Source organism: Callionymus lyra, chromosome 6, assembly GCF_982586985.1.
Source record: "Callionymus lyra chromosome 6, fCalLyr1.hap1.1, whole genome shotgun sequence".
In the NCBI taxonomy this organism is placed as follows: Eukaryota; Metazoa; Chordata; class Actinopteri; order Syngnathiformes; family Callionymidae; genus Callionymus; species Callionymus lyra.
The window spans coordinates 29,267,656-29,294,731 of NC_141823.1; the positions used below are offsets into that span (position 1 = coordinate 29,267,656).

A 27,076-nucleotide genomic window follows, 5' to 3' on the forward strand; every position below is an offset into this window, starting at 1 on the left:
AGCACATTTACACAATTTAACCATAAAATGAGCTTATGTCATAAGTGTTTTGAAAATAACCGTGTCTTTCTATTTCTATGTATAGAACGTTTTACTCCTGTTTTCTTTTAATATCTGCTTTTTAAAATACAGTCCTAACAACTACTTTAATGGCAATTTATTATGACATATATATATGAATATATTAAATATGGTGTTGTCTTCCTTTATGTTATAAAATAAATGTTAAAATAATCATATGATCACAATAATGAAATACAATCAGATTAAGGCTATAGAGTATTTAACAATGTCCTTTTATTTATTCGTTTTATAATGTTTTCTTCCCTTCTTTCTTTTCACTTGTCTGCCTCTTATAACTGTCAATAATGTGGCAGCTGAAAGAAATCCAATTGCCCATCTCTGCTCTAAATAGATCAGACAGCAGAGAGACTAATATAATATTTTTAATAAATGTATCAGATACACCAGATGATCTTTTATTTTAATTAAATTAAATTAAAAAAATACTTACTGTTCACTAAGATTAAAAAACTCTACAACAGTATTGTTATGCAGATATAACAGGTTTGGCAACCAATGAATCAATAACAGACTGATATTTTCTTCTGTTCCCCCATGAAGAAAACGATCGAGCCAAATGTCCATGCTGTACGAAAAAGCAAAGAAGAGTGAGTCACATTCTTCCTTCACTGTTTGCTGTCTGTGTATTGGTTCTTCTGGATATCTTAATTCTCCAGGTTCAAGGAAGAAGTCCGTGCGGCTCCGAAGAAAGAGAGAAGACAGAGGGATGAGAGGCGGAGGGAGAGCCGAGGAAGAAGGAAAGAGCCTCGGACTATCCAGTCTCACTCCATTTTTGAGCAGGGTCCTGCCAGCATAGACCGTAAATCAGGTGTGTGTCTGGATCTTGTTTTTTCTTACCTGAGGGTGTCTGCAGGGTGGAGTGTGGACGCCGACAAGAGATATTCCTCCAAGTCTGCTCTCAGTAAAGCTGTAAACAAAGAAAGAGAGGAGTCGGAGGAGAGGGAGGACGACATACTTAGTAAACTGCAGAGAGACGATGTAAGTAAGACTGGAAATGGATCTGTGGTCCACAAATTACTATGCAGTCATCCTGTCTCAGAAGCGTTTTTGTTTTTATATATTTAATATAATTGTTGGAGCTCAAGCTAACAGTCAATCTTAAAGTCGTACACTCCTACAGTCAATCTAACATCATAATCATCCAGATTGAAATGAATGTTGTCCTTTTGTCACAAGTGAGTTCTGCTGACCCAACAGGCCACACATCTGTACATTTTTTATTGTAATGTTTCCATTACTGTTGTGTGGTCACACATTAAACTGGACTGGACTTTTCTGTGACCCAGTCTTCTTAAATGAGATAGATGGATAGATAGATAGATACTTTATTCATCTCCTTAGAGAAATTCACGGTTCAGCAGCTCCAGAACAAAGAGATAGAACACAGAGGCATGCAAGTTATGTACAGTCTAAAATATACTGAAACATATGTATAAAAAGGGAGAAAAAAAACAAAACAAAAAAGAATAAAATAAAATAAAAATATTTAAAAAATATGTAAATCGTTAAAAAGGATGGGATGAGTCTGCGTCATGTGTGATGCAGGTTGAAGAGTCTGATGGCATGGGGGGGGGGGAATGATCTCCTCAGTCTTTCAGTGGAGCAGGACATTGACAGCAGTCTGTCACTGAAGCTGCTCCTCTGTCAGTCTATGGTGCTGTGAAGAGGATGGTGTCCTTATTGATGAACTGCATCTTATTGTGTCTAGCTGGCCAGTGTGAAGGAGAGGAGTCTGGCAATGTCCGAGTTCTCAGAGGGGCTCCTGGGTAAACTCCTGATCAGGAAATCCGGAAAGTTGGAGCTGAAACTGGGTGACGTTGTCCTCGATGTCACAGAAGGAGCTGCCTTCTCCTTCCTGCAGGTACTTGGTCTAATGTGATGTCGGCATTATGTTCCTGGTGTCATTAACTCTGTGCTTCTGTCACCATAGCAACTGGTGTCTGTCCAACTCTCTGAAGGCAAGACTGGTGACATGATGGTTCTGGGAAACGTGGAGCACAAACTGGTGTCGTCTCCAAACTTTCAAGCTTTGCTGGCTCAGACTGTGGCTCAGCAGCAAATGTCCTGATCAACACAGTAGGGGTTCAGCTCTGGAGAATTTCTTACTTGGCAGCTACTTTTCACCATTTCTTCTGTAAGAGCTCTTTTTGTAAAGGTCAAGCAAAAATATTAAAACAGCTCAATCGTGTCAAAGGCCATAATTGTTTTGCTTCATGATGCACAGTTCAACAGTATTCACTTGTAGAGTTGCTTTCTAAACCTTTTTGGTTCCTGTTGCAACATTTCGATCGTTATTTCTGTTTAAGGTCGTCACTCATGGATAGTTTTACAGTGTTTTCTATACAAATTGTGATGTTTCGTGTTATATTTGCAACAACCAACATAATGAATGATTGTATTATTACTCATTCTTGTTATTCTTTTATAGAATAATTTCTTAGAGATGACCAAAGCTACAGGGATTTAAAAAGTAATGAGGCTTTTTCTCTTGATTCAAATGCAAATGTTTAATCAGTAGATACATGACACAAAAAAAGTGGCCGTCAACAGCAGAACAACAATGTTTCATAAAAAAGTAAACTGTGATGTTCATAAAAAAATCGGACATGATTTTAACGTTCTGAAAATCTGTCTAAAATATCTGCTGCTCTGGTTATATTTGATTAAGTAAGGGAACAATGTACACGGGTTCTTTCCGTTTAAAGCTTCAATCATGTGGTTTTACTCAGTTGAACGTTAAAAACATGTCAATTTCAACGGCACCAAAGTGGGTTTTAACAGGAAATTGCTTTATTACTCTTATGCCGTTTATTGATACACAGCACTGAACGTGTTTAACCTGAAGTTTTTTCCAAACCAAGTACAGTGTTTGTAGGAGCTGTTCTTCGGAGTCTTTGTCTTCTTCAGGTAGTTTTCTTCTTCGCAACAACAACAACCTTCTTCTTTGTTCTTTTTTTTGACATTTTAATGTAGGTGGCCATAGTTCGGTGTCTGACTAGGTCTGCCCGTCCAATGTCGACCATTCTGTCCTCCCACAACTTCATCTCGTTCTCGTACCGTATTTTATCGTCTTCGGCCAGATCTCTGTAGACCTGATGTTTGGTTTAAAAAAAAAACATTCAGCGTCACAGTTTAAGTGGCTCAAGATAGAAGCTAACAAACCAGCAACTCACCTGCTTTTGGTTGCTGAGAAGATTTCCCCAGTCATCGGCCAGAGACTTAAACTTGACCTTCATTGAACAAATAATGAGAGCTCAACAACAGATTTATCAACAGAACTGTACCTTTTCACAAGCATCATTTGATATTTGCTGTAACGATTGGTTCAAATAAACAATTTCCCAAAGGAGACCTCCACAGGGATCAATAAAGTGTATCCATCCATCCATCCATCCATCTAAGAATCATTAAGCCCTTCACTGTGTTCAAGTGTAAAGAGGCTCTAATGCTTTGATATTTGGTTTTACTTCCTGTGAACTGAAGTCATTTTGTGGAAACATCAGTATTAAAGTTATTAAAATATAAAACTATAAAAATAATTGCCAATGTTTTAGGAGTGGAATGTCAACAACAAAGATGTAAAGGTGTCACAGATAACTAACCAGTGCGGTGTCTCCTTCAGCTTCAGCAAAGTGCTCCGACATGAAGATGTTTAAAGCAGAGCGAGTCCGTTTGGGTTTGCCGAAGTGAGTTCGTTCCTTCAGAAATAAACAGAGCAATTGAAGCCCAAAAACAGTTAAGTACACGTTTTGTCTGAACATTTCACATACATTTTCACCTTCTTGCCAACAACCATTTTTACCAATTACTATAAAACTATATATTTGAGGTGTTCCAAGTTCTAAAAACATTTTTAAGTAAAATAAAAGGTGATTGTTCTGCTTTGAATGTAGCCTGGGTGCCGTCATATTTCCACCAAGGGGGCTCCTACACTGGCTACCCTAAAAAGATATTCTGGGATTGCTTGACCCGCTTCCGTTTGGAATTAGAAAATTCTTCCCAACTGTGGACGGAGCGCGCCTATTGGTCCCTGCTATTTCTGCTAGTTTAGTTTTTTACTACTTTGAATGCACATCATTAAAACTTTGTTACACCAGAATATCCTCTCAATGCAAGAATAGATATTCTTTAAAACATATTTTGAAGGTGGTAAACATTAATTTGTCATCCGTCAACATTTTTCAGAATTCTTACCCTCTTCTTGACACTGGCCAATCTTTTATCCCTCCTGTGCTTCCTCTCCTTGGCTTTTAGTTCGATCTGAGCAGGAGTCAGTTGGTCATAATATCTCCGATTGTCTCGTTCATATGCTTCCACGTGAGGCTGCCAGGGAGGGACAAAAATGACAGGTCAGCTTTTGGTTTAACCGCAAGGTTGTTTAATACGCTTAAGACCAAATACCCTCTTTTGTTCCGGACTCAGTGTCTTCCACTGAAGAGCAATCTTCTGTGTGATTTCCAATAATGTAAAACCTGTCGGATGATGTGATCATTTTAATGAGACAAAACTCACTCAAGATGCTGATTGGCTGAATGTAATTACTTGGGTTCTGTTTGCTCAGGATCGGCTGCTGCTGCATTAAATATCTCAAGTAACTGTTCATCGGTCTCTTCGGAGGTCCTTCGCTGGGTGTCCTCAGACATCTGACAGGGGCCTTGTATGTTGCAGAGAGAACTCTGAATACACAAATGTAGAACGATATTCAAGAAAAATTTGGATTTAACATTTTACTGTGATTTCCGTCAATACCTGAAGTATAATAAACAAAAAGGAAAGTCAAACTTGAGGCAGTGAGTGATTATACAGACTATATAAATAAAGCTAACAATGAAACAGGTTTACAAACCTAAAGCAGGGTTAACAGATGGAGCAGTTTGGTTTAGCAGTAGTGTACAATTTATCACAGTCACAATAATCATGGTGGTGACTGAGGACAAGAGGATACAGTCGACACCAGCTGATTGTAGTGTTGATTTTTTACCACATTTTTTTCAGATCAAATGTGAAAGTTCTGAAAGTTCAGAAGTTGTAAAGTCCATGCGGTCTGGAAAACCTGAAACAATACTACAAGAATATAGTTTTTTCTACAGTATCGCAATATATTGTATCACCTGAGGCTTACCAACTTACATTAATTTAGTTTTATCAAAGTTATTGTTCAGCCCACTAACTTCACATGAAATAAACTGACCATATTGTATAGAAACAAACTTATAGACATAACAGTATCATGTTCATGACTCAGTTGTTCACTGGTAAACACACATGCCACTCATCGTCTATCTGCTGGATTTCAAGATTGACACAGGAGCAGATATCACTATAATGTCTCTACAAACCTTCAGCAAACTGCCAATAACACCCCGGCTGATTAAGACTGGACGCAGTACCACAAGTCCAGGAGGGGAGTTGACCTATATAGGAAAGTTCCTAGCGAACAGCCTGTATAAGGGGCAAAAATATGCATTTTGGGTGACGGTAATTAAGGGGTCATTCTCACAGAACCTGTTAGGTAGAGGGGCTGCCAAAAGAATGGGCATGTTGATGAGGATTAATGCTGTCAAAACAGAAGTGTACAGTGAAGTATTTGAAGAAATAGGGCTGCTTGAATGTGGTCCAGTCCGAATAGAATTAAAACCAGAAGCAGAGCCCCAAGTTTTGACAACACCTAGTGGAGTGCCATTTCCACTTTTGCCTAAGATGGAAGCTGAGCTTAACTTGGGAATAATTGAGTGTGTCACAGAGCAAACTGACTGGTGCGCGTCAATGGTGCCTGTGGAGATGAAGAACAAAGTTGCAGTTCGAGTGTGTGTCGATCTGAAAAGCCTTAATAAAGCAGTAAAGAGGGAGAGATGCATGTTGCCCACTTTAGACGACATCACACCAAAGTTAGCAAAGGCTAAAGTGTTCTCCACATTAGATGCATCCAGTGGGTTTCGGCAAATTCCTCTCGACTCCAATAGCCAGAAGTGAACAACCTTCATAACGCCAATGGGGAGGTTTTGCTTCAGACACTTGCCATTCGGAATATCCTCTGCCCGAGAGATATTCCAAAGACTAATGATCGACCTACTGAAAGATCATGATGGATTTGTCACAGTAATGGATGATATTCCTGTGTACGGTGCAAATGAGGAGGAGCATAATCGGCGCTTGAAAAAGGTGTTGAGGACCATCAAACGTTCTGGGTTGAAGCTTAATAAGTCTAAGTTTAACCTTGGACTGTCAGAAACCAACTACTTTGGTCACATAATAAGCGAAAAGGGAATAAAACCAGACACGAGCAAGGTAAAAGCTATTATGGAGATGCCAAGTCCGAAAAATTTTGGAGAGCTGAGACAAATAAACTCATAAACTATCTTGGAAAGTTCCTTCCAAAGCTCTTAACGACTTTACATCAAGTCACTGAGTTGCTCAAGAAGGAAAGTGTTTGGACATGGGGAGAACCCCAAGAGCAAGCACTAAGAAAAGCTAAAGCGATGCTTACATCAGAACCAGTTCTTGCTTACTATAATGTACACAACAAAACAGTTGTCACTGCAGACGCAAGCAGCTATGGTTTGGGAGCCGCGAGCAAGACGGACAGCTGAAACCTGTTGCTTTCTGCTCAAGGACAATGACTGAGACGGAAAAGAGGTATTCTCAAATTGAGAAGGAATGTCTGGCAGCAGTTTGGACCTGTGAAAGATTTGCTAGATATCTTCAAGGAATGGATGGATTTTTCGTTCGAACAGATCATAAACCATTAGTGCCACTGATCAATTCATATGATCTGGACAGAACACAGATGCGATGCCAAAGATTCTTGATGCGACTCATGAGATTCAATGCTACAGCTGTCCACATTCCAGGAAAAAAGCTTATCGTAGCTGATTCACTCAAGTATATCAAGCTGCAGAGGATTCAGACCTACGTCGATTCAGACAGGAAGTGGGTTTAGACGAGTGTTTGGGGCGTGGCCAATTCCAGAAGTGGTATGTGTGTGTATATATATATATATATATATATATATACACATTATATAGAGCGCTTTTCTATATATATATATATAAGGTTAAACTTAGACTTATTAAGCTTCAATATATATATATATATATATATATATATATAGAAAAGCGCTCTACAAATACTAATTACTTACTTACTGTTGTATGTTTTTTTTAATTTCAATATAATCAATACAGATGGAGAACAGCCAAATGACCATTGAGAAAGTGTTGCTTGTTCTATCGCTGCCCTTTTTGAGAGGTCACCAAATTCCAACCAGCACGGATGGACAAAACCCAACAGCACATACAAAGCTACTTCAGAAAGGCAATCATCCATGGAGGTGTGTACAGTATATCTTTAGTTAGTTCCTCATATGCTGCATCATAAAAGTCTAACCGTTTACATTTTTATGTTTGACAGACTATACCATACACAGATGAACCTCAGTACTATTATCCGTATTGTGGTGATACAGCTGTCATGGTTGCATGTTGCATGGATGTGTGTATCTTTAAAACACGTTGAATAACAGAAAAATGTATTCATTATTAATACTCTTTGGTGTGTGTTTAGTACTAAAACTCCAATGGGCCTTTTCATACAATGCTAACAAACTCATCTGTTATCTTTGCAGTAAGATCACATCCAAAGTATGTCCTGGCAGCTGATGTGAAACAAGGTTTGGCAAAAAAAAGAGAAAAAAAGTGTGGAAAAGCTCACATTATCATTTACTTTCTTTTTTTTTAATATACTGTATATATATATTTAATATATATTTATATAGCACACTCCACAACAAATTGGTGGGCTTGACTGTGGAGTCTTCATGCTGATGGTGAGATATGGTTGTAACTATTTCAAATTCGGGTTCTACTTAACACGTTTATCATTTAACTTGTTTCCAATTTATCTTTTTTCTTGTTTTTTTTTTAGTACGCCTTGCGGCACCATACAACTTCACAACAGTATGTGAAAATGAAAATATAAACCTCTGTGTTTTTCTAAAAACAAACATTGAGTTCTTTGAAAACATATTTGTCTTCCAGTCTGACCTTCCGACAATAAGGAAATGGTGGACCCTGGTTCTGAGGGAGAACTTTGGGGGCTTCTATGAAAGACAAGTCCTACAACATTAAATTACTGTGTGAAGAACCCATGTCTAACCAATCCATTGCAGCACAGACACCCATGATGACAGAGAGATTAGTTTTTTATGTCATAGTTTGGGTTATGTGGTTTCTTTGTTGCTTTTTGTTGTGTGGATGTTTTATGTAAATAAAGTTTGTATGAACAGTGTGTCTTTCAATGATGTCATTAATATATATGTGTTGTTAACATCTAAATGAATCTTCACAGCGATGCAAAAATTAATACATCAGATGAAAACTACTGTTGCAGGTGTCTCATATTTAAGCCTTATGTTGGCATGGTTTTATTCAGATACAAAGAATGACACTGTCAAGATATTGTGTACAGTGTTCCAGTGTCTGTTTGGTAAACTGTTCAGGATTTTATATCAATTAACACTAATTTATGTTTGATTTTGAGACAATACGCAAAAACTTTTATCTGAAAACATTGAGGGATTCTCTTTAATGGTAAAAATAAACAAGTGAGTTAATAGTTCATAGCAATACAATAAGTACTTGTTTATGGTGACCCTTGCTGCAGGACATAAACAACGAAAATAAATAAAAATGGAACATGTCACACCTGTATACGTGCCTGTCATGCGCGGTATAGTTTTCAAAACATGTTACTTTTTATTTAAGTCACATTCGTGACAGGTGTCATTAGATCAGCCATTATCTGCCAGAAGTATTTTGAAAGCTGTTTAATGACTAGTTGGGTTGTTTCTGATTATAAATAAACTAAATACGTGTTGAATGTTCAACTAACTCCCCGTTTAATAACATTTAGTCACGCTTTGTCGTTCGATATGAAAATCATGTATATCAATTGAATGTGTTACAGATTGGTTTAACAAAAACATGCTCGCAGGTATTTAAAAATGGCGCTGTTTAAAAAAAATCACTCGTCTGAAGCAACTTCCTGTCTGGATTAACGTTCCGTCTGAAATTACCGGCTGCAGATGGACCCTCCTCGATTCACTGTCGAGGAGCCCGGTGAGCAACGACTCGGAACCAGAAACAGAGAGAGACGTGAAGGCATACGTCCAAACTGTTGTGACAAACAAACCTATTTCATCTGATAAACTCCGTGAGAGCAGACAGGCAACCAAGGTGGACTCAGATCTGCAAACAGTCATCATCTACACTCGGAACGGTTGGTTACTCACGTAAGATGAGTGCTTACTTATTCCATCAGGCATACTTCAAAGCTAGAGACCATTTCACAGAGTCAGAGGAGGGACTTGTTCTCTACCAAGACCGGATAGTAATCCAGATGCAAATGCAAGCCAATGTGATAAAACAGATACACGAGGAACACCTGGGGTTGACCAAGTGCAGAGAGAGAGCAAGACGAGTGTTTGGTGGCCTGGCATCAGCAAAGAAATAAAAGAGACAGTGATGAGGTGTAAATTCTGTATTGAGCAAAAACCCAAGTAAAGAAGTGAACCTCTGATCACCACTCCACGTCCTGAGGGACCGTGGCAAAGGATTGCGGCCGACTTGTGTAAGTTAGAAGGGAAGATTTATCTCGTAGTAGTTGACTACTAAACAAGAAACATTGAGATTGCACACTTACCTTCCATATCAAGCCTTCAAGTCATCAATAGACTGAAAAGTATCTTTGCCAGGTGGGGAATACCACAAGTGTTAGTGAGTGACAATGGTACACAGTTTTCATCATCAGACTTAAGAGAATTCGGCAGAGACTATGGGTTTGATCACAAAACTGCCAGCCCACATTACCCCCAGGCAAACGGAGCAGCAGAAAGAGCTGTTCAAACAGCCAAGCGGATTCTGAAGCAGCCTGACCCATGCATGGCTCTGATGTGTTACAGAGCTTCTCCTGTGTCATCTACAGGTGCCAGTCCAGCCCTGCTGATGTTAGGTTGGCAGATCTGCACCACTGTTCCCATGCTAGAGAAAAAACTACAATGTGATCTAGTGGACCATGACCAAGTTCTGATGAGAGATTCTCGAGCTAAGCGAGCATACGAATTCTTCTACAATCACAGAAACTCTGCACACCCGCTGGTGCCACTACAACCAGGACAGAAAGTCAAAGTTAGGTTGGACAGGGAGAAGGATTGGAAAACTTCAGCAACTGAGACTGAACTCAAAGAAGGGAGATGTAATGAGTGTGTGTTACTACGATCACAGAATGAGAACCGGGTCTTTAGATACATAAGTGTGAATCTATGCGAGTACTTGGAATAAACATGAGACTGCAACTGTATAGACTGGATCACATGACAGTTTACATGTTAAGAAGTCAAGGCAAAAATGTGTCGCCCCTTTATTCTATAGTCAACTTAATAGCATTTTATTTAATTTTAACATAACATGACAAAGATATGTTCACTATTGTCCACAGAGTTTTCCGGTTCAGGACACTCACCTCGTCAGGGGTCTCGTACAAGAAAAGACGCTGAAGGTCTTCGTCAACAGACCCACACTGGCTGTTATGAAGCCTAAAGGAGCCATGCCGGCGTTTACACGTGTCTTTTATCTTTTTTATCAGGATAAACGTGTACTTAAGAAGGATGTTTTGCTTTAGAAAAGCATACAGTAGCGTTTTCTTATTGATATGCAGCAGCATAAGGCGCCTTAGCCTGCACCGGTGGATTGTGGGAGTTTCTTCTTCACGGCGTACGATGTAAGATAGACTCCATATTCTAGTGCTCCCTGCAGGTCTCATTTGGTACTGCTGCTTTGTTGTGAATAGTTTGAGTTTGAGAGTTCATTGTTTCTACGCACCAAAACCAGTACATAGACGTGAATGTCTTTATTTACAAAACCCACCGCTTAATGAAAGCATATTATTCTATATTTGCATTAATTCATTTTCATTTGTAATGCCCACTCTAATGTTATGTATCTTAATTGAATTTATTTTATGAATTGTTTCATTTCATATGCCCACTTTAATGTCTTGTCTCTTCTTTTATTTTATTAATCTCATTGTATATATATATTTTTAATTTCATTGATTATTGTTTCATTGTTTATGCCTGCTTTAATGTAATGCCTCTTATTTGATTTTATTTAAAAAAAAATACATTGTTTCATTTTTATTCCCAATTTTTTGTGATTTATTTCTATCATGGGGTGTTACTTTTATTTATTTAAATAGTTTTTGTATTGTACTGGTTTTAAGGACTACAACAGAGCTGGGGCAACACATTGTGGTGGTTTGCTGACATCATCATTTGGGTTGTTTTGTTAATGAATATATGCTGCTGCAGGAAATATAATATCTTCATCAAAGTGGACTGACAGTTTATTACAAAGTTTGACACCATAGCTATCATTGTAATTTTAAATTCATCAAAATACAGAAGGAGACATCATTTTTTATAATGATAATTATATATTTGCATTATACCCTGTACCATTAAGAAACATGTATTAATAAAATGATTACTGAATATGCTTTGCATTTAGTTACAAAAGGGACATTTTAATGATTTGAGGTCCAATGACCTAGTTGTGTTTGTCCTATATAGAATTGCCATAAGAGAAATCATGAGGAAACTACATAAACACAGATTATTCAGCTTTAAAATGTTTTGAAGTATCTTCTATAGTTAATTTTTAACATTGTGCAACCTATATCACCATGTAATTTAGAAAGAGATATATGTGAATAACATTTTGAATTGACCCTAATGTAATTGAAAAAAAAAATAGCCCAGAATTCTGTGTTCCAGCTGCGTAAATGCGTTTCTTTTTTTTGTTGTTAAAATGAACAAAAACCTAATTGGTACGCATGTACTCCTTCAACACAAATTTTAGTCAATTTTGACTTTTTCAAGTTTATTTCTAATATTGAGATTTGGTACTTTTGTGCTTATATATTTTATTTGTGATTAAAGGCTGAAAAATAAATGAATTTATATAAGCCAATTAGAGAAATAAGTAACTTTCTGTCTTTCCATGTAAAACTATCAATCCGTTTTCAGCATTTATTCAGAATCAGAATCAGAAATGTTTATTGACAGTGTTGAAAACAAAGTTTAGGATTTTCTTGTGGTGGCAGTACAGAATATACATAATTTTAATTTACTAATTCCTAATGGAGTTGCAGCAGGGTGGATCTTATTCCAGGTACTTCCATGTACTACCATGACAATCATTTATCAGATTGATATGTAAAAGTAAGTAAGTAAGTAAAGGTTATTTGTAAAGCGTCTTTCTAGACCAGGGTCACAAAGCGCTTTAACAATCAAAAACAATATACAGTTAAAATATATACTTATACAAAATTTATCTATAATAATATATCTTCTGGATTTACGAGTAGACCAAGCGCGAGCTTTCCTCTCAGCAGAATGCTATCAAACCGGGCAGGAATAACGCCAAGCACGCCCCCTCTTGGTAGACTGTCGTCACTACGGACCCGGGACCTGACGTTAGGCGGTGCTTTTAAAAAAACGAAGGTAAGAATTGTTAAAACGTTGTGATAATTATAGAAGCACATTTAAACAATTTCACCAAAAAATGTAATATGTGTGGGGATTGAGTTGTGTATTATTACTTTTGAAAATAACCGTGTCTTTCTATTTCTATGTATAGACCTTTTTACTCTTGTTTTCTTTTAATATCTGCTTTTTAAAATACAGTCCAAACAACTTATTTAATGGCAATTTAATTTGACGTTTTAAAATATATTAAATATGGTGTTTTATTTTCTTTATTTTATAAAATAAATGTTAAAATGATCAAATGATCACAATAATGAAATACAATCAGATTAAGGCTATAGAGTATTTAACAATGTCCTTTTATTTATTCGTTTTATAATGTTTCCTTCCCTTCTTTCTTTTTATTTTTCTGCCTCTTATAACTGTCAATAATGTGGTAGCTCAAAGAAATCCAATTGCCCATCTCTGCTCTAAATAGATCAGACAGCAGAGAGACTAGATAATATCTGGTAAATTTATCATATACAGCAGATGATCTTTTATTTTAATAAAATAAATAAATAAAAATACTTACTGTTCACTAAGATTAAAAACTCTACAAAAGTATTGTTATGCAGATATAACAGTTTTGGCAACGAATTAATCAATAACAGACTGATATTTTCTTCTGTTCCCCCCTGAAGAAAACGATCGAGCCAAATGTCCATGCTGTACGAAAAAGCAAAGAAGAGTGAGTCACATTCTTTCTTCACTGTTTGCTGTCTGTGTATTGGTTCTTCTGGATATCTTAATTCTCCAGGTTCAAGGAAGAAGTCCGCGCGGCTCCGAAGAAAGAGAGAAGACAGAGGGATGAGAGGCGGAGGGAGAGCCGAGGAAGAAGGAAAGAGCCTCAGACTATCCAGTCTCACTCCATTTTTGAGCAGGGTCCTGCCAGCATAGACCGTAAATCAGGTGTGTGTCTGGATCTTGTTTTAGCCCAATGATCTTGTGCGGCCGTTGACTCACCTGAGGGTGTCTGCAGGGTGGAGTGTGGACGCCGACAAGAGATATTCCTCCAAGTCTGCTCTCAGTAAAGCTGTAAACAAAGAAAGAGAGGAGTCGGAGGAGAGGGAGGACGACATACTGAGTAAACTGCAGAGAGACGATGTAAGTAAGACTGGAAATTGATCTGTGGTCCACAAATTACTACGCAGTCATCCTGTCTCAGAAGTGGTTTTGTTTTTATATATTTAATATAATTGTTGGAGCTCAAGCTAACAGTCAATCTTAAAGTCTTACACTCCTACAGTCAATCTAACATCATAATCATCCAGATTGAAATTAATGTTGTCCTTTTGTCAGTTCATAGACGACCCTGGCCTAAGAAATGATGCCGAACTCAAGCCCATTCTGCTTCCATTGAGCAAGTCCACAAGCATTGAAGCACCTACATGCACTTTAAGTAAGTGAAAGCCTCTATTGTCCTCTGACTTAAACAGGCTTTTATGTTTTTCTTACACATTTGAAAAGACGTTTGACTTTTGATGACTGCAGGTCCAGAGAGCCTGAGGTCTCATTCTTGTGAGGGTCCTGGAAGGAATGATTCCTTAGTCCACCTGCTTCAGGACCTAAAGGTATCTGGCAGGGAGGAGCTCTTATTCATGCAGCTACCGGACTGTTTGCCTGTAGACCGAAGGCCTGCTTCTCAGGCACCAGAGGAAAAGCATGTCAAAAAGGACGTCAAATCAACACATAAGAGAACTGAGCAGACACAAACACAAGTGAGTTCTGCTGACCCAACAGGCCAAACATCTGTACATGTTGTTTTTTTATGTTTCCATTACTGTTGTGTGATCACACATTCAACTGGACTGGACTATTCTGTGCCACAGTCTTCTTAAATGAACTGCATCTTATTGTGTCTAGCTGGCCAGTGTGAAAGAGAGGAGTCTGGCAATGTCCGAGTTCTCAGAGGGGCTCCTGGGTAAACTCCTGATCAGGAAATCCGGGAAGGTGGAGCTGAAACTGGTGTTGTCTCCAAACTTTCAAGCTTTGCTGGCTCAGACTGTGGCTCAGCAGCAAATGTCCTGATCAACACAGTAGGGGTTCAGCTCTGGAGAATTTCTTACTTGGCAGCTACTTTTCACCATTTCTTCTGTAAGAGCTATTTTTGTAAAGGTCAAGCAAATATATTAAAACAGCTCAATCGTGTCAAAGGCCATAATTGTTTTGCTTCATGATGCACAGTTCAACAGTATTCACTTGTAGAGTTGCTTTCTGCACCTTTTTGGTTCCTGTTGCAACATTTCGATCATTATTTTTGTTTAAGGTCATCACTCATGGATAGTTTTACAGTGTTTTCTATACAAACTGTGATGTTTCGTGTTATATTTGCAACAACCAACATAATGAATGATTGTATTATTACTCGTTCTTGTTATTCTTTTATAGAATCATTTCTTAGAGATGACCAAAGCTACAGGGATTTAAAAAGTAATGAGGCTTTTTCTCTTGATTCAAATGCAAATGTTTAATCAGTAGATTCATGACACAAAAAAAATGGCCGTCAACAGCAGAACAACAACGTTTCATAAAGTTTTTGAGTCAGACATGATTTTAACGGTCTGAAAATCTGTACAGTATCTGCTGCTCTGGTTATATTTGATTAAGTAAGGGAACAATGTATACGGGTTCTTTCCGTTTAAAGCTTCAATCATGTGGTTTTACTCAGTTGAACGTTAAAAAACATGTCAATTTCAACGGCACCAAAGTGGGTTTTAACAGGAAATGGCTTTATTACTCTTGTGCCGTTTATTGATACACAGCACTGAACGTGTTTAACCTGAAGTTTTTTCCAAACCAAGTACAGTTTTTGTTGGAGCTGTTCTTTGGAGTCTTTGTTTTCTTCAGGTAGTTTTCTTCTTCGCAACAACAGCAACCTTCTTCTTCATTCTTTTTTTGACATTTTATTGTAGGTGGCCATAGTTCGGCGTCTGACCAGGTCTGCCCGTCCAATGTCGACCATTCTGTCCTCCCACAACTTCATCTCGTTCTTGTACCGGATTTTATCGTCTTCGGCCAGATCTCTGTAGACCTGATGTTTGGTTTAAAAAAAAAAACATTCAGCTTTAGTCGCTCAAGATAGAAGCTAACAAACCAGCAACTCACCTGCTTTTGGTTGCTGAGAAGATTTATCCAGGCATCGACCAGAGACTTAAACTTGACCTTCATTAAACAAATAATGAGAGCTCAACACCAGATTTATCAACAGAACTGTACCTTTTCACAAGCATCATTTGATTTTTGCTGTGATGATTTGTTCAAATAAACAATTTCCCAAAGGAGACCTCCAGAGGGATCAATAAAGTGTATCCATTCATCCATCTATGAATCATTAAGCCCTTCACTGAGTGTAAAGACGCTCTAATGTTTTGATATTTGCTTTTACTTCCTGTGAACTGAAGTCATTTTGTGGAAATTATTAAAGAGGGAAATATGCTTAAGTTATTCAAATATAAACCTATACAAATAATTGCCAATGTTTTAGGAGTGGAATGTCAACAACAAAGATGTAAAGGTGTCACATATAACTAACCAGTCCGGTGTCTCCTTCAGCTTTAGCAAAGTGCTCCGACCAGAAGAAGTTGAAAGCAGAGCGACTCCGTTTGGGTTTGTCGAATTTGGTTTGTTCCTGCATTAGGAAGAAATGAAGCAACTTTGTCACTGATGTCATCTTATTCTTCAGAAATAAACAGAGCAATTGAAGCCCAACAACTGTTAAGTACACGTGTTGTCTGAACATTTCACATACATTTTCGCCAACAACCATTTTACCAATTACTATAAAACTATATATTTGAGGTGTTCCGAGTTCTAAAAACATTTTTAAGTAAACTAAAAGGTGATTGTTCTGCTTTGAATGTAGCCTGGGTGCCGTCATATTTCCACCAAGAGGGCTCCTACACTGGCTACCCTAAAAAGATATTCTGGGATCGCTTGACCCGCTTCCGTATTGAATTAGAAAATTCTTCCCAACTGTGGACGAAGCGCGCTGATTGGTCCCTGCTATTTCCGCCCCATCGTCAGGGCTTCACATCATCATCAACATGGCCGATGCGGAAGCCGATGCTAGCGATACTAGTAGCTTGATCAAACAGGCGATTTTGTCTGTTCTTGCTGATTTAGACGGAGTTTCAGAGCTGAAACGTGAGCAACACTGGAGATTTCTAAGCCCAAAACAACACGGTCACGTGATTAATAAGGCGATCTGATAGGATCGCGGTATGGAAGGGTCATCCAGAGGTCATCCAATCGGAAGAAGGTTTTTGCCCAGCGTGCACCACATGATGCCTTCATTACCTGATTTCTAATTCCAAACGGAAGCGGGTCAGACAATTTTATTTACTACTTTGTTACAACAGAATATCCTCTCAATGCAAGAATAGATATTCTTTAAAACATATTTTGAAGGTGGTAAACATTAATTTGTCATCTGTCAACATTTTTCAGAATTCTTACCCTCTTCTTGACACTGGCCAATCTTTTATCCCTCCTGTGCTTCCTCTCCTTGGCTTTTAGTTCGATCTGAGCAGGAGTCAGTTGGTCATTATATCTCTGAATGTCCAGTTTAAACTTCTCCTTGTCTCGTTCAAATGCTTCCACGTGAGGCTGCCAGGGAGGGACAAAAATGACAGGTCAGCTTTTGGTTAAATCGCAAGGTTGTTTAATACGCTTAAGACCAAATACCCTCTTTTGTTCCGGACTCAGTGTCTTCCACTGACGAACAATCTTCTGTGTGATTTCCAATAATGTACAACCTGTCGGATGATGTGATCATTTTAATGAGACAAAACTTCCTCAAGATGCTGATTGGCTGAATATAATTACTTGGGTTCTGTTTGCTTAGGACCTGCTGCTGCTGCAAAAAATATCTCAAGTAACTGTTCATCGGTCTCTTTGGAGGTTTTTCGCTGGGTGTCGTCAGACATCTGACAGGGGCCTTGTATGTTTCAGAGAGAACTCTGAATACACAAATGTAGAACGATAATAAAATGTAACATTTTACTGTGATTTCCGTCAATACCTGAAGCATAATAAACAAAAAGGAAAGTCAAACTTGAGGCAGTGAGTGATTATACAGACTATAAAAAAAGCTAACAATGAAACAGGTTTACAAACCTAAAACAGGGTTAACAGATGGAGCAGTTTGGTTTAGCAGTAGTGTACAATTTATCATAGTCACAACTAATCATGGTGATGACTGAGGACAAGAGGATACAGTCGACACCAGCTGATTTTAGTGCTGATTTTTTACCAATTTTTTTTTTTCAGATCAAATGAAAGATGTTTTAAACTCCATGCGGTCTGGAAAATCTGAAACAATACTACAAGAATATAGTTTTTTCTACAGTATCACAATATATTGTATCACCTGATGCTTGCCAACTTACATTCATTTAGTTTTATCAAAGTTATTGTTCAGCCCACTAACTTCACATGAAATAAGCTGATCATATTGTGTCATGTCGGTCCACCGACTTTAGAATGGTGGTGATCGTTGTGATTCAAGAATCAGGAACCTATATTGCCAGTTTTGTAAACACATCATTTTTATGGTGGAAGTACAGAATAAAATAATGAATTAAAATAACTCACACAATGAGCACTAGAAAAATAGAACCAAGCACCAAGACAGCAATTTAATGGTGGCTACTTCTTTCATTACCGTCTCATATCGTTTCTTTCTATTTCTCTTAATGGAATTCAAATAAGTATCACGTCATGTGTTCAACAGAGTAAAAAGGGTCAATAAGATAAGTTACAAAAAAAAAAAAAGGTTTAAAATCCGATGTAGTTGGACATGCATTAAAATTATCAAATGCTAATTTGTAGGTAGAACATAACCATAGTAAGTTAATGGTCGTATCTAGATCTAGATCACACTATTAACAGAATAGTTTCCTTTATCCTGTATTTCCCTTCAGAAAATTCTATTTGTTTACATGTTAGGAAGTCGAGGCCAAAGTGTGTCGCCTCTTTATACCGTAACGATCCTGATTTGTTCTGTTTATTAATGTTGCGGGGCACTTTAAGAAGTTGGGTGTGTGCGCATGCGCGGGGGTTGTTGAAGCGCGTCCACTTGTGGTGTGGAGAACGAGCGGAGTGGGTTGTGGCAGAAACAATAACCCTTTCTGTCAGGCACTGCTAATAAAAGAAGCCATCTGTGCAAGACAATCGTCTGGTCATTGTGAGGAGAACCAAACGTTACAATACTATAGTCAACTTAATAGCATTTTATTTAATTTTAACATAACATGACAAAGATATGTTCACTATTGTCCACAGAGTTTTCCGGTTCAGGACACTCACCTCGTCAGGGGTCTCGTACAAGAAAAGATGCTGAAGGTCTTCGTCAACAGACCCACACTGGCTGTTATGAAGCCTAAAGGAGCCATGCCGGCGTTTACACGTGTCTTTTATCTTTTTATCAGGATAAACGTGTACTTAAGAAGGATGTTTTGCTTTAGAAATGCATACAGTAGCGTTTTCTTGACATGCAGCAACATAAGGCGCCTTAGCCTGCACCGGATTGTGGGAGTTTCTTCTTCACGTCGTACGATGTAAGATAGACTCCATATTCTAGTGCTCCCTGCAGGGCTCAGTTGGTACTGCTGTTTTGTTGTGAATAGTTTGAGTTTGAGAGTTCATTGTTTCTACGCACCAAAACCAGTACATAGACGTGAATGTCTTTATTTACAAAACCCACTCTTGCTTAATGAAAGCATATTATTCTATATTTGCATTAATTAATTTTCATTTTTAATGCCCACTCTAATGTTATGTATCTTAATTGAATTTATTTTATGAATTGTTTCATTTCATATGCCCACTTTAATTCCTTGTCTCTTCTTTTAAAGTGACTTACAGTTTGTTACAAAGTTTGACATCTTATCTATCACTGTAATTTTAAAATCATCAACATACAGTAGGAGACATCATTTTTTTTACAATGATAATATATATTTGTATTATGCCCTGTACCATTAAGAAACATGTATTAATAAAATGATTAAATAATTACTGAATATGCTTTGCATTAAGTTACAAAAAGGAGATTTTAATGATTTTAGGTCCAATGACCTAGTTGTGTTTGTCCTATATAGAATTGCCACAAGAGAAATCATGAGGAAAGTAGATAAACATAGATTAGTCATCTTTACAATGTTTTACAGTATCTTCTATAGTTAATTTTTAACATTGTGCAACCTATATCACCATGTAATTTAGAAAGAGACATGTGAATAACATTTTGAATTGACCCAGAATTCTGTGTTTCAGCTGCTTGAATGTGTTTCTTTTTTTTGTTGTTGAAATGAACAAAAACCTAAATAGTACGCATGTACTCCTTCAACACACATTTTAGTCAATTTTTACTTTTTCAAGTTTATTTCCAGTATTGAGATTAAGATTTGTTACTTTTGTGCTTTTATTTATATATGTTATTTGTGATCAAAGGCTGAAAAATAAATGAATTTATATAAGCCAATTAGAGAAACTCGTAACTTCGTGTTTGTCCTACATAGAATTGCCATAAGAGAAATCATGAGGAAAGTACATAAACATAGATTAATCAGCTTGAAAATGTTTTACAGTATCTACTATAGTTAATTTTTAACATTGTGCAAACTATATCACCATGTAATTTAAAAAGAGACATGTGAATAACATTTTGAATTGACCCTAATCTAATTGAAAAAAAATATCCCAAAATTCTGTGTTCCAGCTGCTTGAATGCGTTTCTTTTTTTTGTTGTTGAAATGAACAAAAACCTAAATAGTACGCATGTACTCCTTCAACACACATTTTAGTCAATTTTGACTTTTTCAAATTTATTTCCAATATTGAGATTAAGATTTGTTACTTTTGTGCTTTTATTTATACATGTAATTTTTGATCAAAGGCTGAAAAATAACTTTGGAAGTTCAATATTGTCAATAAACAGGTCGACTTACCTTCGTGCTTTATTGTACCTGAAATGAGGACACCAATAAATGTCGTCACTTGAAAAGTTGGTCACGGGTTGCAGTGAAACAGTTGTTTGGCAGATTCTGAATTGTGATTGGCTGAGACTCGAACTAGTTGATTCTGATTTGCTCAGAGGTTCTCAGCAATTCGGTTCTTCCTGGTTAACTACGAATGGAGCCGAATAGTGTATTTGAAACTTGAGTGGGCTTCTGCTGGCGTGGACAGAAAATGTCACCAAGGAGACTCGCCGTCCCCCTGTTGCTGGTGGTCTTCTGTCTCTGCGTAGAAGGCAGGTTCCCCACTCTGGACCACCTAAGACCTCAAGCCAGTGACCAGAGTCAGAGTCGAGCAGTGGCGGAGCTGCTTCAACGACTCCTGGGCAGCAGATCGTCGGACTTCAAAGTGGTGGTCAACAGAAGTCTGTCCAACGATAGTCTGGATTTATGTGAACTCAGATCTACGAGGAACAACAGGATCGTGGCCACTGGCAACACGGCAGTCTCGGTGGCGTCGGGTATTTACAACTACATCAAGTATTTTTGCAACTGTCACGTCTCCTGGTCCGGGGACCAGCTGGCCCTTCCGCGTCCTCTGCCCAGACTGTCCGGGGTCCTTCGCATCAACACCCAGCACAGGTCGGTCTTTCTGCACAGGCTGCAAGAAACAGCTGAATTGACGCCATATATAAACAGCGGCATGGAAAGTGATTTATTTTAATTGAATTGAATGTGTGTTTGATCATTGTTGATAGGTTATTCATTTCTCAGTTCTTTTTCATAAAGAAAAAAAAATGACATACACTTTATATTGTCGTTAAAGCTTTTTATTTGAACCCAGCAAAATTACCATTTAAAAAAAAAAAATCATTTATTATTACTTTGTTGATGACCATATTCTGCTGTCAAATAAACACAGAAATATGTCATAGATGCGATATGACAATATATTGCGATACTATAGGAACAACACTATATATTTGTTGATTTTTATTTACCACCTATTATGACTTCTGGGTGGCAAAATTTAAAGACTACATGGCTGTTGGAAAAAGTCGTAAATGCTTCAAATTTGTTTGGAAACTAAAATATGCCCAGTCAGCTTTAAAAGCTGCTGTGTCCTCTCGTCCTCATTCATCGCTGTGATCTTGTAGAATAATGACTGCTGGAAGTTTAATTGCAACACAAAAAAAATACAAAGTTGAATTGTGAATATTTGCATCGTGATATAAAATAAAATAAAAATAACGAATTATGTTTTTAGACAAACTGTTTTCAAAATTTTGAATATTGATACAATATTGTAAAAAAAAAAGCGATATATTTTTTCACATACCCCCAGTGCAGACCCCACCGCTGTAGTCCATCTTTGTGCTCATGTCTACGTTCGTGGGACTCACTGTTGCTGTCCAATAGATTTTCAGATTCACTGACATCAGCAATTCAGCTCTTTTGACGAGCGTTTCCCTCCACAATCGTGCTACATTGGAGCACTTGGACATATGCCAGGTCACCCCTGTGACAGACCCCAAACGTGTGTAGCTCTAAAAGTCACTCCAGCGTAAATTAGATCCAACAAGTCCATTAGATTTAGCTTAGAAATATTGTTTCATGTTATCACCATCTCTTCCATGACGACAGTATTTGGGGGAACATCCCCACTGAATCACAACCCATGCTTGCATGACAAATAAAGTGCTTTTTTTTTTTTTTTTTTCGACAATGGTCCGCTGTGCATTAGGCCCGCCTCAGCTCACTCCAGTTATGTCATGTGCACAGTAGCACTGAATCTACTGCGACAAACATGACACACTGTGGATTCTCACATTTTAACTAAGGGAAGACTCCTAAAACATAATTGTTCGCTCCTCTGAAACTTCGAACAACAAAAAATAGAATGCATTGAGATGCGTTTGAGTCTTTGGCGTGTTGAAATGTTAATAGTTCATTGAGTCTACTGTTATCAATTGTCTGTAGCAGGAGGTGTTCTATTAGTTCTTGCATGGGGCCACATGAGAAACCGGGTCTGTGATAGGCTCTTGGCTCATGTAAACACTCATTCATGTTTGATTTAATATGTCCAACAAGCACCATTTTTCAGCTGCTGGAAAAATGTATTATGCTGTTTTTTTTAAATATTTGTTCTATGAAAGAAAATTCAACTTACCATTATTTTCACCTTTTGTACAGGTTCCGTTACTACCAGAATGTCTGCACCTTCAGTTATTCCTCCGTGTGGTGGGACTGGGCCAGGTGGGAAAGAGAAATTGACTGGATGGCACTCAATGGAATCAACCTGCCGCTGGCTTTCACAGGCCAAGAAGCACTTTGGCAGGAGGTACCTTAACCATATACAGTATTGTCTCATCACGAATCCTTATTATTATTATTGTGGGATTTTCAACTTTTTTTTTTCTCTAATCAGGTTTATCGAGCTTTAGGGTTGAACCAATCAGAGATTGAGGACTTCTTCTCTGGCCCGGCATTCCTTGCGTGGAACCGCATGGGAAATATGTTCAGGTTCGGTGGGCCACTGCCTCAGTCCTGGCATGTCAATCAGCTGTATCTCCAAGTACGGACACTTAAATGACATTAAATATCGACCGACATGTTGACTTTCCTAGAGAGTGTAACCTTTCTACTCGCCTTCCAGTTTAAAATCTTGGAGCGGATGAGGTCCTTGGGGATGATTCCAGTGCTGCCAGCCTTCTCTGGGAACATTCCAAAAGGAATCTTGAGGTGACTTAACAACACATTAGTTCTTGTATAACAGTTAAAATAAGGGGAATTATCCTTCTAAACCTTATAATGTGGTATTTCTGTGCCTTTGAGCACAGCGGCACATATTATATCCAGAGTGTGAGTCCCCAACTGGCCAAATAATCCGCACTAGTTTATTTAAAACTTGAAATATATTAGAATAACTTTACTCCAAATAATTATCTTTATTTATACTTCTCATGTTTACAGTCAGAAACCTCAAGCAGAACCAGACTCAGTAGATTAGGGAGAACTATTTAGAGCAGGGAAAGTCCATAGAAAAGAACCAGTGGCACTATAAAAGTGTAGGAGAAACTGAAGAACCAGTAGACAGTCTATATGGAACTATACCTGTGCAGAGGAAGAACGTGTTAAAGGCTACTGCAGCCAACAATAATCTCTCTGTTAAATCTATTTTATGTAATGTTCCAGGTTGTACCCCAAAGCAAATGTCACCAGGTTGGGACCATGGGCTCATTTCAACTGCAGCTTTTCATGCTCATACGTCCTGGACCCTCGAGACCCCCTTTTCCTCAAGATTGGCACCCTCTACCTGTCCCAGGTGGTGAAACAGTTTGGCACGGATCACGTTTACAACACGGACACCTTCAATGAGATGACCCCGCCGTCCTCTGACCCCACCTACCTGTCAGCAGTCAGCAGTTCGGTGTTTGCCTCCATGACAGCGGGTGAGTGTCTTCATGTTTCCAAATGTTCTGTGTATTTTAATTGCTACGAACTTCAAACCAAAGTCATTGTCTCAGTTTGTTGACCCAAATGTGACCCATCATCACTTCCTTTACACATGCCACCCTGCTTTTTTTCTAGCAAATGTTCCCCTAATGAAAAATCTTTCCCTCTCCCCAGTTGATCCTCAGGCAATTTGGCTGATGCAGGGCTGGCTCTTCTTCAGTGACGCAGCGTTCTGGAAGCCGCAACAGATTCAGGCCCTACTACATGGAGTTCCACTTGGGCGCATGATTGTGCTGGACTTGTTTGCAGAGACGGAGCCAATTTTCTCCTACACTGAGTCTTTCTACGGCCAGCCTTTCATCTGGTGCATGTTACAAAACTTTGGAGGCAATAGTGGTTTCTTTGGCACGGTGGAGAGCATGAATACAGGACCCTTCGAGGCTTTGAAACTCGCTAATTCAACTCTGGTTGGTGTTGGCATGACGCCCGAGGGCATTGAGCAAAATCCTGTCCTGTACGAGCTGATGACTGAACTAGCATGGCGCAAAGAACCAGTCAACTTGCTCAAATGGGTGTCGCTGTATGCTTTACGTCGCTATGGTAGCACAGAAGAAAGCGTGGGCATGGCGTGGAGACTACTGTTCTCAAGCGTTTACAACTGTACTGTGCCACATTACCGAAACCACAACCACAGTCCTCTAGTGCGACGGCCTTCCTTTCATCTGAAAACTGACCTTTGGTACGACCCGGAGAAACTGTTCAAGGCTTGGAAATTCATGGTTGAGGCAGCGCCATCTCTCATCTCTAAGGAGACCTTTAGATATGACCTTGTCGATGTAACTCGCCAGGTCTTACAAGTTCTTACGACGTACTACTACCAGGATATAGCAGATGCCTTTCAAAAGCAGAAGTTACCAGAGCTGCTCACTGCTGGTGGGGTGCTGGTTTACGATCTGCTGCCAGAACTAAATCGTTTGCTCAATAGCGATCGCAACTTTTTGCTTGGGACTTGGCTGGAGAGGGCACGGTCATTAGCCATTGATGAGAAGGAGGCCCAACTGTATGACATGAATGCCCGAAACCAGCTCACACTATGGGGTCCGAGTGGAGAAATCTTGGACTATGCGAGCAAAGAGTGGGGCGGACTCATGGAGGACTACTATGCCCAGCGCTGGGGCCTTTTCGTCCAGACTCTGGTAGAATGTCTGGACAGTGGACGTCCGTTTAAGCAGGATTCATTCAACCAGGTGGTTTCACAGGTAGAAAATGGCTTCATTTACAACCACCGGAGGTATCCTACCAAACCACAAGGCGATACGCTGGAGATAGCTTGGAGGATTTTCCTCAAATACTATCCACTAGCAATGAAAAGACTGAGCTAAACCATCCTTAGTGACATTGTTTAACATGGGAATCTGGAAAACGATGGGCTGGATTAACAAGCCTGAACAAAATATCCAGTTCATACTTTGTAAAGATGGCAACTTCCATCCGGAAAATTCCAAATTGAGTGTATGATCTGTTTTGTGAGAGGTTTTCGCACCTTTTTCTTGGAGGAAATGACGAACAAATAGTACAGTACACAACTTAAGGTGCGCTTAAATGGTTATACATGGATTACTGTGTTTTGAGTTAATTTCTTATTGATTACTTGCACTGTTTTTTTGTTTTTTTAATGGTCGTTTCATCTCTTCAATTTTAAACTACTCCAGGTCTATCTTGCAAAGTCTGTTTAACTATTAGCAAAACCATTCCAGAGAAAATTTACAGGTGTTCATTTTGTATTTTTCCTCATATTGTACTGGTTGTGTGAAAATGTGGTTTGCTGCTGCTAACACTTTTCGCAAAACAACCGTACTTGAGAATACTAATCTTTTAATTATCACTTCTCTCACATAGACACTGCATCAATAGCATAAAGTATAGTAGAGAATGTTGGTATTTACGGTGAATAATGCTACGGCTCGCACATTAATACCAATATAAGCTCTGAAACGACATCTAAGTTGTGACTATTTTTTTTTATCAAAAGTAAGACAGTCCAACATAAGTCGTAACATGTTTTGTAATACAAGTTTAATGATCATACTTTTGTGAAATCATTAACATCAAAGTATTTATTAGGCGTTCTACTTTATCAGCCCATCACTACTTTTAGGTGGATCTATACAAGGGGCTTCTTACTACGACATCTTAGCCACCTAGTCTTACTAACGGTGAATCTGTCAGTGGAATGTAGCATCTTCGAAGAAGAAAGCCTATTGCTAGCTTGTCAAGATCATCACTAGGTGGTGCTTAGCTTCAACCGTTTGTCTCGAAAATGACCACAAGTCGATGATGGTTGATGGAACAGTTGTTGCACTTGTTGCCCATCATAGTCCTTGTCACTGTGAAGTCGTCGGGAAGAGCATTAGTTTCCTCAAAGAACAACCATGGACAGCCCTGGTATTCCTCCAGAAGAAGTGGGTTGTGTCTTGTGATATGGAAAGGCCTTTTTACCTCATTCCCACTAAACAAAATAGTTCAGTTTTAGTGAAATAATTATAGTCATTTTATAATTTCATTCTCACTGTAAAAAGATTACTTTTTAACAAAGTATTTTTAAAAATAGCTGCAATACCTCTTTGCCTTCTCGTTTGTTCATGTGTATTGAATCTGATGTAAGGCTATGTGCCTCCATCACTTAAGAATCATCTTTTTCAAGTGTCTTGTTTTAGCAGTCACTGTGGCAGCACTTTGAAGAATCCAGGAATTTAAATCATTGTTGTTCTTTTGGGGGTATTTTATATCTTTGTATATTGATGAATTCAATGATGTTCAACTCAGGCATGTCAATAAACTTTTCAGACTAATGTGACTTAGAGTGACTATTGATCTGACAGAAATAATATTTTTTCAAGAGTTATAATGTAAACTCGGTAGGAAAAATATACATCAGATGACGACATGTGGTTTAAATCTTATAGTAGATACAGATCACCCTCTTATTAAACAT

General features: G+C 38.4%; 5 protein-coding genes across 5 annotated transcripts; 3 read left to right on the forward strand and 2 right to left on the reverse strand.

Annotated features, from left to right (window-relative positions):
• Positions 1–618: 618 nt before the first annotated feature.
• LOC148078056 (uncharacterized) lies at positions 619–2,307 on the forward strand. Its single transcript, XM_087793982.1, has 5 exons — positions 619–671; positions 741–892; positions 938–1,062; positions 1,793–1,945; positions 2,015–2,307. Exons 1-5 carry the CDS (start codon positions 619–621, stop codon positions 2,150–2,152), a joined length of 621 nt encoding a protein of 206 aa, XP_087650108.1. The 3' UTR covers positions 2,153–2,307.
• Positions 2,308–2,564: 257 nt separating this feature from the next.
• LOC148078057 (transcription factor A, mitochondrial-like) lies at positions 2,565–10,816 on the reverse strand. Its single transcript, XM_087794612.1, has 7 exons — positions 10,603–10,816; positions 4,627–4,760; positions 4,486–4,556; positions 4,279–4,407; positions 3,687–3,782; positions 3,258–3,314; positions 2,565–3,176 (listed from the first exon to the last, which is right to left on the reverse strand). Exons 1-7 carry the CDS (start codon positions 10,686–10,688, stop codon positions 2,988–2,990), a joined length of 762 nt encoding a protein of 253 aa, XP_087650738.1. The 5' UTR covers positions 10,689–10,816; the 3' UTR covers positions 2,565–2,987.
• A 1,463-nt stretch (positions 10,817–12,279) lies between these two features.
• On the forward strand, positions 12,280–14,698 carry LOC148078058 (DNA-directed RNA polymerase III subunit RPC4-like). Its single transcript, XM_087793983.1, has 8 exons — positions 12,280–12,311; positions 12,508–12,643; positions 13,312–13,358; positions 13,428–13,579; positions 13,650–13,774; positions 13,970–14,069; positions 14,162–14,388; positions 14,534–14,698. The coding sequence occupies exons 1-8, from the start codon at positions 12,280–12,282 to the stop codon at positions 14,696–14,698; spliced, it is 984 nt and encodes a 327-aa protein (XP_087650109.1).
• A 425-nt stretch (positions 14,699–15,123) lies between these two features.
• Positions 15,124–19,181, reverse strand: LOC148078059 (transcription factor A, mitochondrial-like). Its single transcript, XM_087794618.1, has 7 exons — positions 18,977–19,181; positions 17,495–17,628; positions 17,354–17,424; positions 17,126–17,275; positions 16,203–16,298; positions 15,776–15,832; positions 15,124–15,701 (listed from the first exon to the last, which is right to left on the reverse strand). Exons 1-7 carry the CDS (start codon positions 19,060–19,062, stop codon positions 15,555–15,557), a joined length of 741 nt encoding a protein of 246 aa, XP_087650744.1. The 5' UTR covers positions 19,063–19,181; the 3' UTR covers positions 15,124–15,554.
• A 1,444-nt stretch (positions 19,182–20,625) lies between these two features.
• Positions 20,626–26,933, forward strand: naglu (N-acetylglucosaminidase, alpha). The gene is made up of 6 exons (XM_087794621.1): positions 20,626–21,267; positions 22,819–22,966; positions 23,054–23,200; positions 23,282–23,367; positions 23,821–24,077; positions 24,256–26,933. The coding sequence occupies exons 1-6, from the start codon at positions 20,861–20,863 to the stop codon at positions 25,461–25,463; spliced, it is 2,253 nt and encodes a 750-aa protein (XP_087650747.1). The 5' UTR covers positions 20,626–20,860; the 3' UTR covers positions 25,464–26,933.
• The last annotated feature ends 143 nt before the right edge of the window (positions 26,934–27,076 follow it).

What these genes read in the sequence shown, in the direction of transcription:
- naglu (XM_087794621.1), top strand. Translation starts at nt 20,861, where the DNA reads ATGTCACCAAGGAGACTCGCCGTCCCCCTGTTGCTGGTGGTCTTCTGT. An exon ending in AAGAAGCACTTTGGCAGGAG is followed by an intron (nt 22,967 to 23,053) that starts GTACCTTAACCA and finishes TTCTCTAATCAG; the next exon opens with GTTTATCGAGCTTTAGGGTT. An exon ending in GTTTGCCTCCATGACAGCGG is followed by an intron (nt 24,078 to 24,255) that starts GTGAGTGTCTTC and finishes CCCTCTCCCCAG; the next exon opens with TTGATCCTCAGGCAATTTGG.
- LOC148078058 (XM_087793983.1), top strand. Translation starts at nt 12,280, where the DNA reads ATGGAGTTGCAGCAGGGTGGATCTTATTCCAG. An exon ending in AGCACCTACATGCACTTTAA is followed by an intron (nt 14,070 to 14,161) that starts GTAAGTGAAAGC and finishes TGATGACTGCAG; the next exon opens with GTCCAGAGAGCCTGAGGTCT. An exon ending in CTGAGCAGACACAAACACAA is followed by an intron (nt 14,389 to 14,533) that starts GTGAGTTCTGCT and finishes TATTGTGTCTAG; the next exon opens with CTGGCCAGTGTGAAAGAGAG.
- LOC148078056 (XM_087793982.1), top strand. Translation starts at nt 619, where the DNA reads ATGAAGAAAACGATCGAGCCAAATGTCCATGCTGTACGAAAAAGCAAA. An exon ending in GTACGAAAAAGCAAAGAAGA is followed by an intron (nt 672 to 740) that starts GTGAGTCACATT and finishes TTAATTCTCCAG; the next exon opens with GTTCAAGGAAGAAGTCCGTG. An exon ending in CAGCATAGACCGTAAATCAG is followed by an intron (nt 893 to 937) that starts GTGTGTGTCTGG and finishes GGGTGTCTGCAG; the next exon opens with GGTGGAGTGTGGACGCCGAC.
- LOC148078057 (XM_087794612.1), bottom strand. Translation starts at nt 10,688, where the DNA reads ATGGCTCCTTTAGGCTTCATAACAGCCAGTGTGGGTCTGTTGACGAAG. An exon ending in TGTACGAGACCCCTGACGAG is followed by an intron (nt 4,761 to 10,602) that starts GTGAGTGTCCTG and finishes TTGTGTATTCAG; the next exon opens with AGTTCTCTCTGCAACATACA. An exon ending in CTGAAGGAGACACCGCACTG is followed by an intron (nt 3,315 to 3,686) that starts GTTAGTTATCTG and finishes TGTTCAATGAAG; the next exon opens with GTCAAGTTTAAGTCTCTGGC.
- LOC148078059 (XM_087794618.1), bottom strand. Translation starts at nt 19,062, where the DNA reads ATGGCTCCTTTAGGCTTCATAACAGCCAGTGTGGGTCTGTTGACGAAG. An exon ending in TGGCCAGTGTCAAGAAGAGG is followed by an intron (nt 16,299 to 17,125) that starts GTAAGAATTCTG and finishes TTCCTAATGCAG; the next exon opens with GAACAAACCAAATTCGACAA. An exon ending in TTCTCAGCAACCAAAAGCAG is followed by an intron (nt 15,702 to 15,775) that starts GTGAGTTGCTGG and finishes ACCAAACATCAG; the next exon opens with GTCTACAGAGATCTGGCCGA.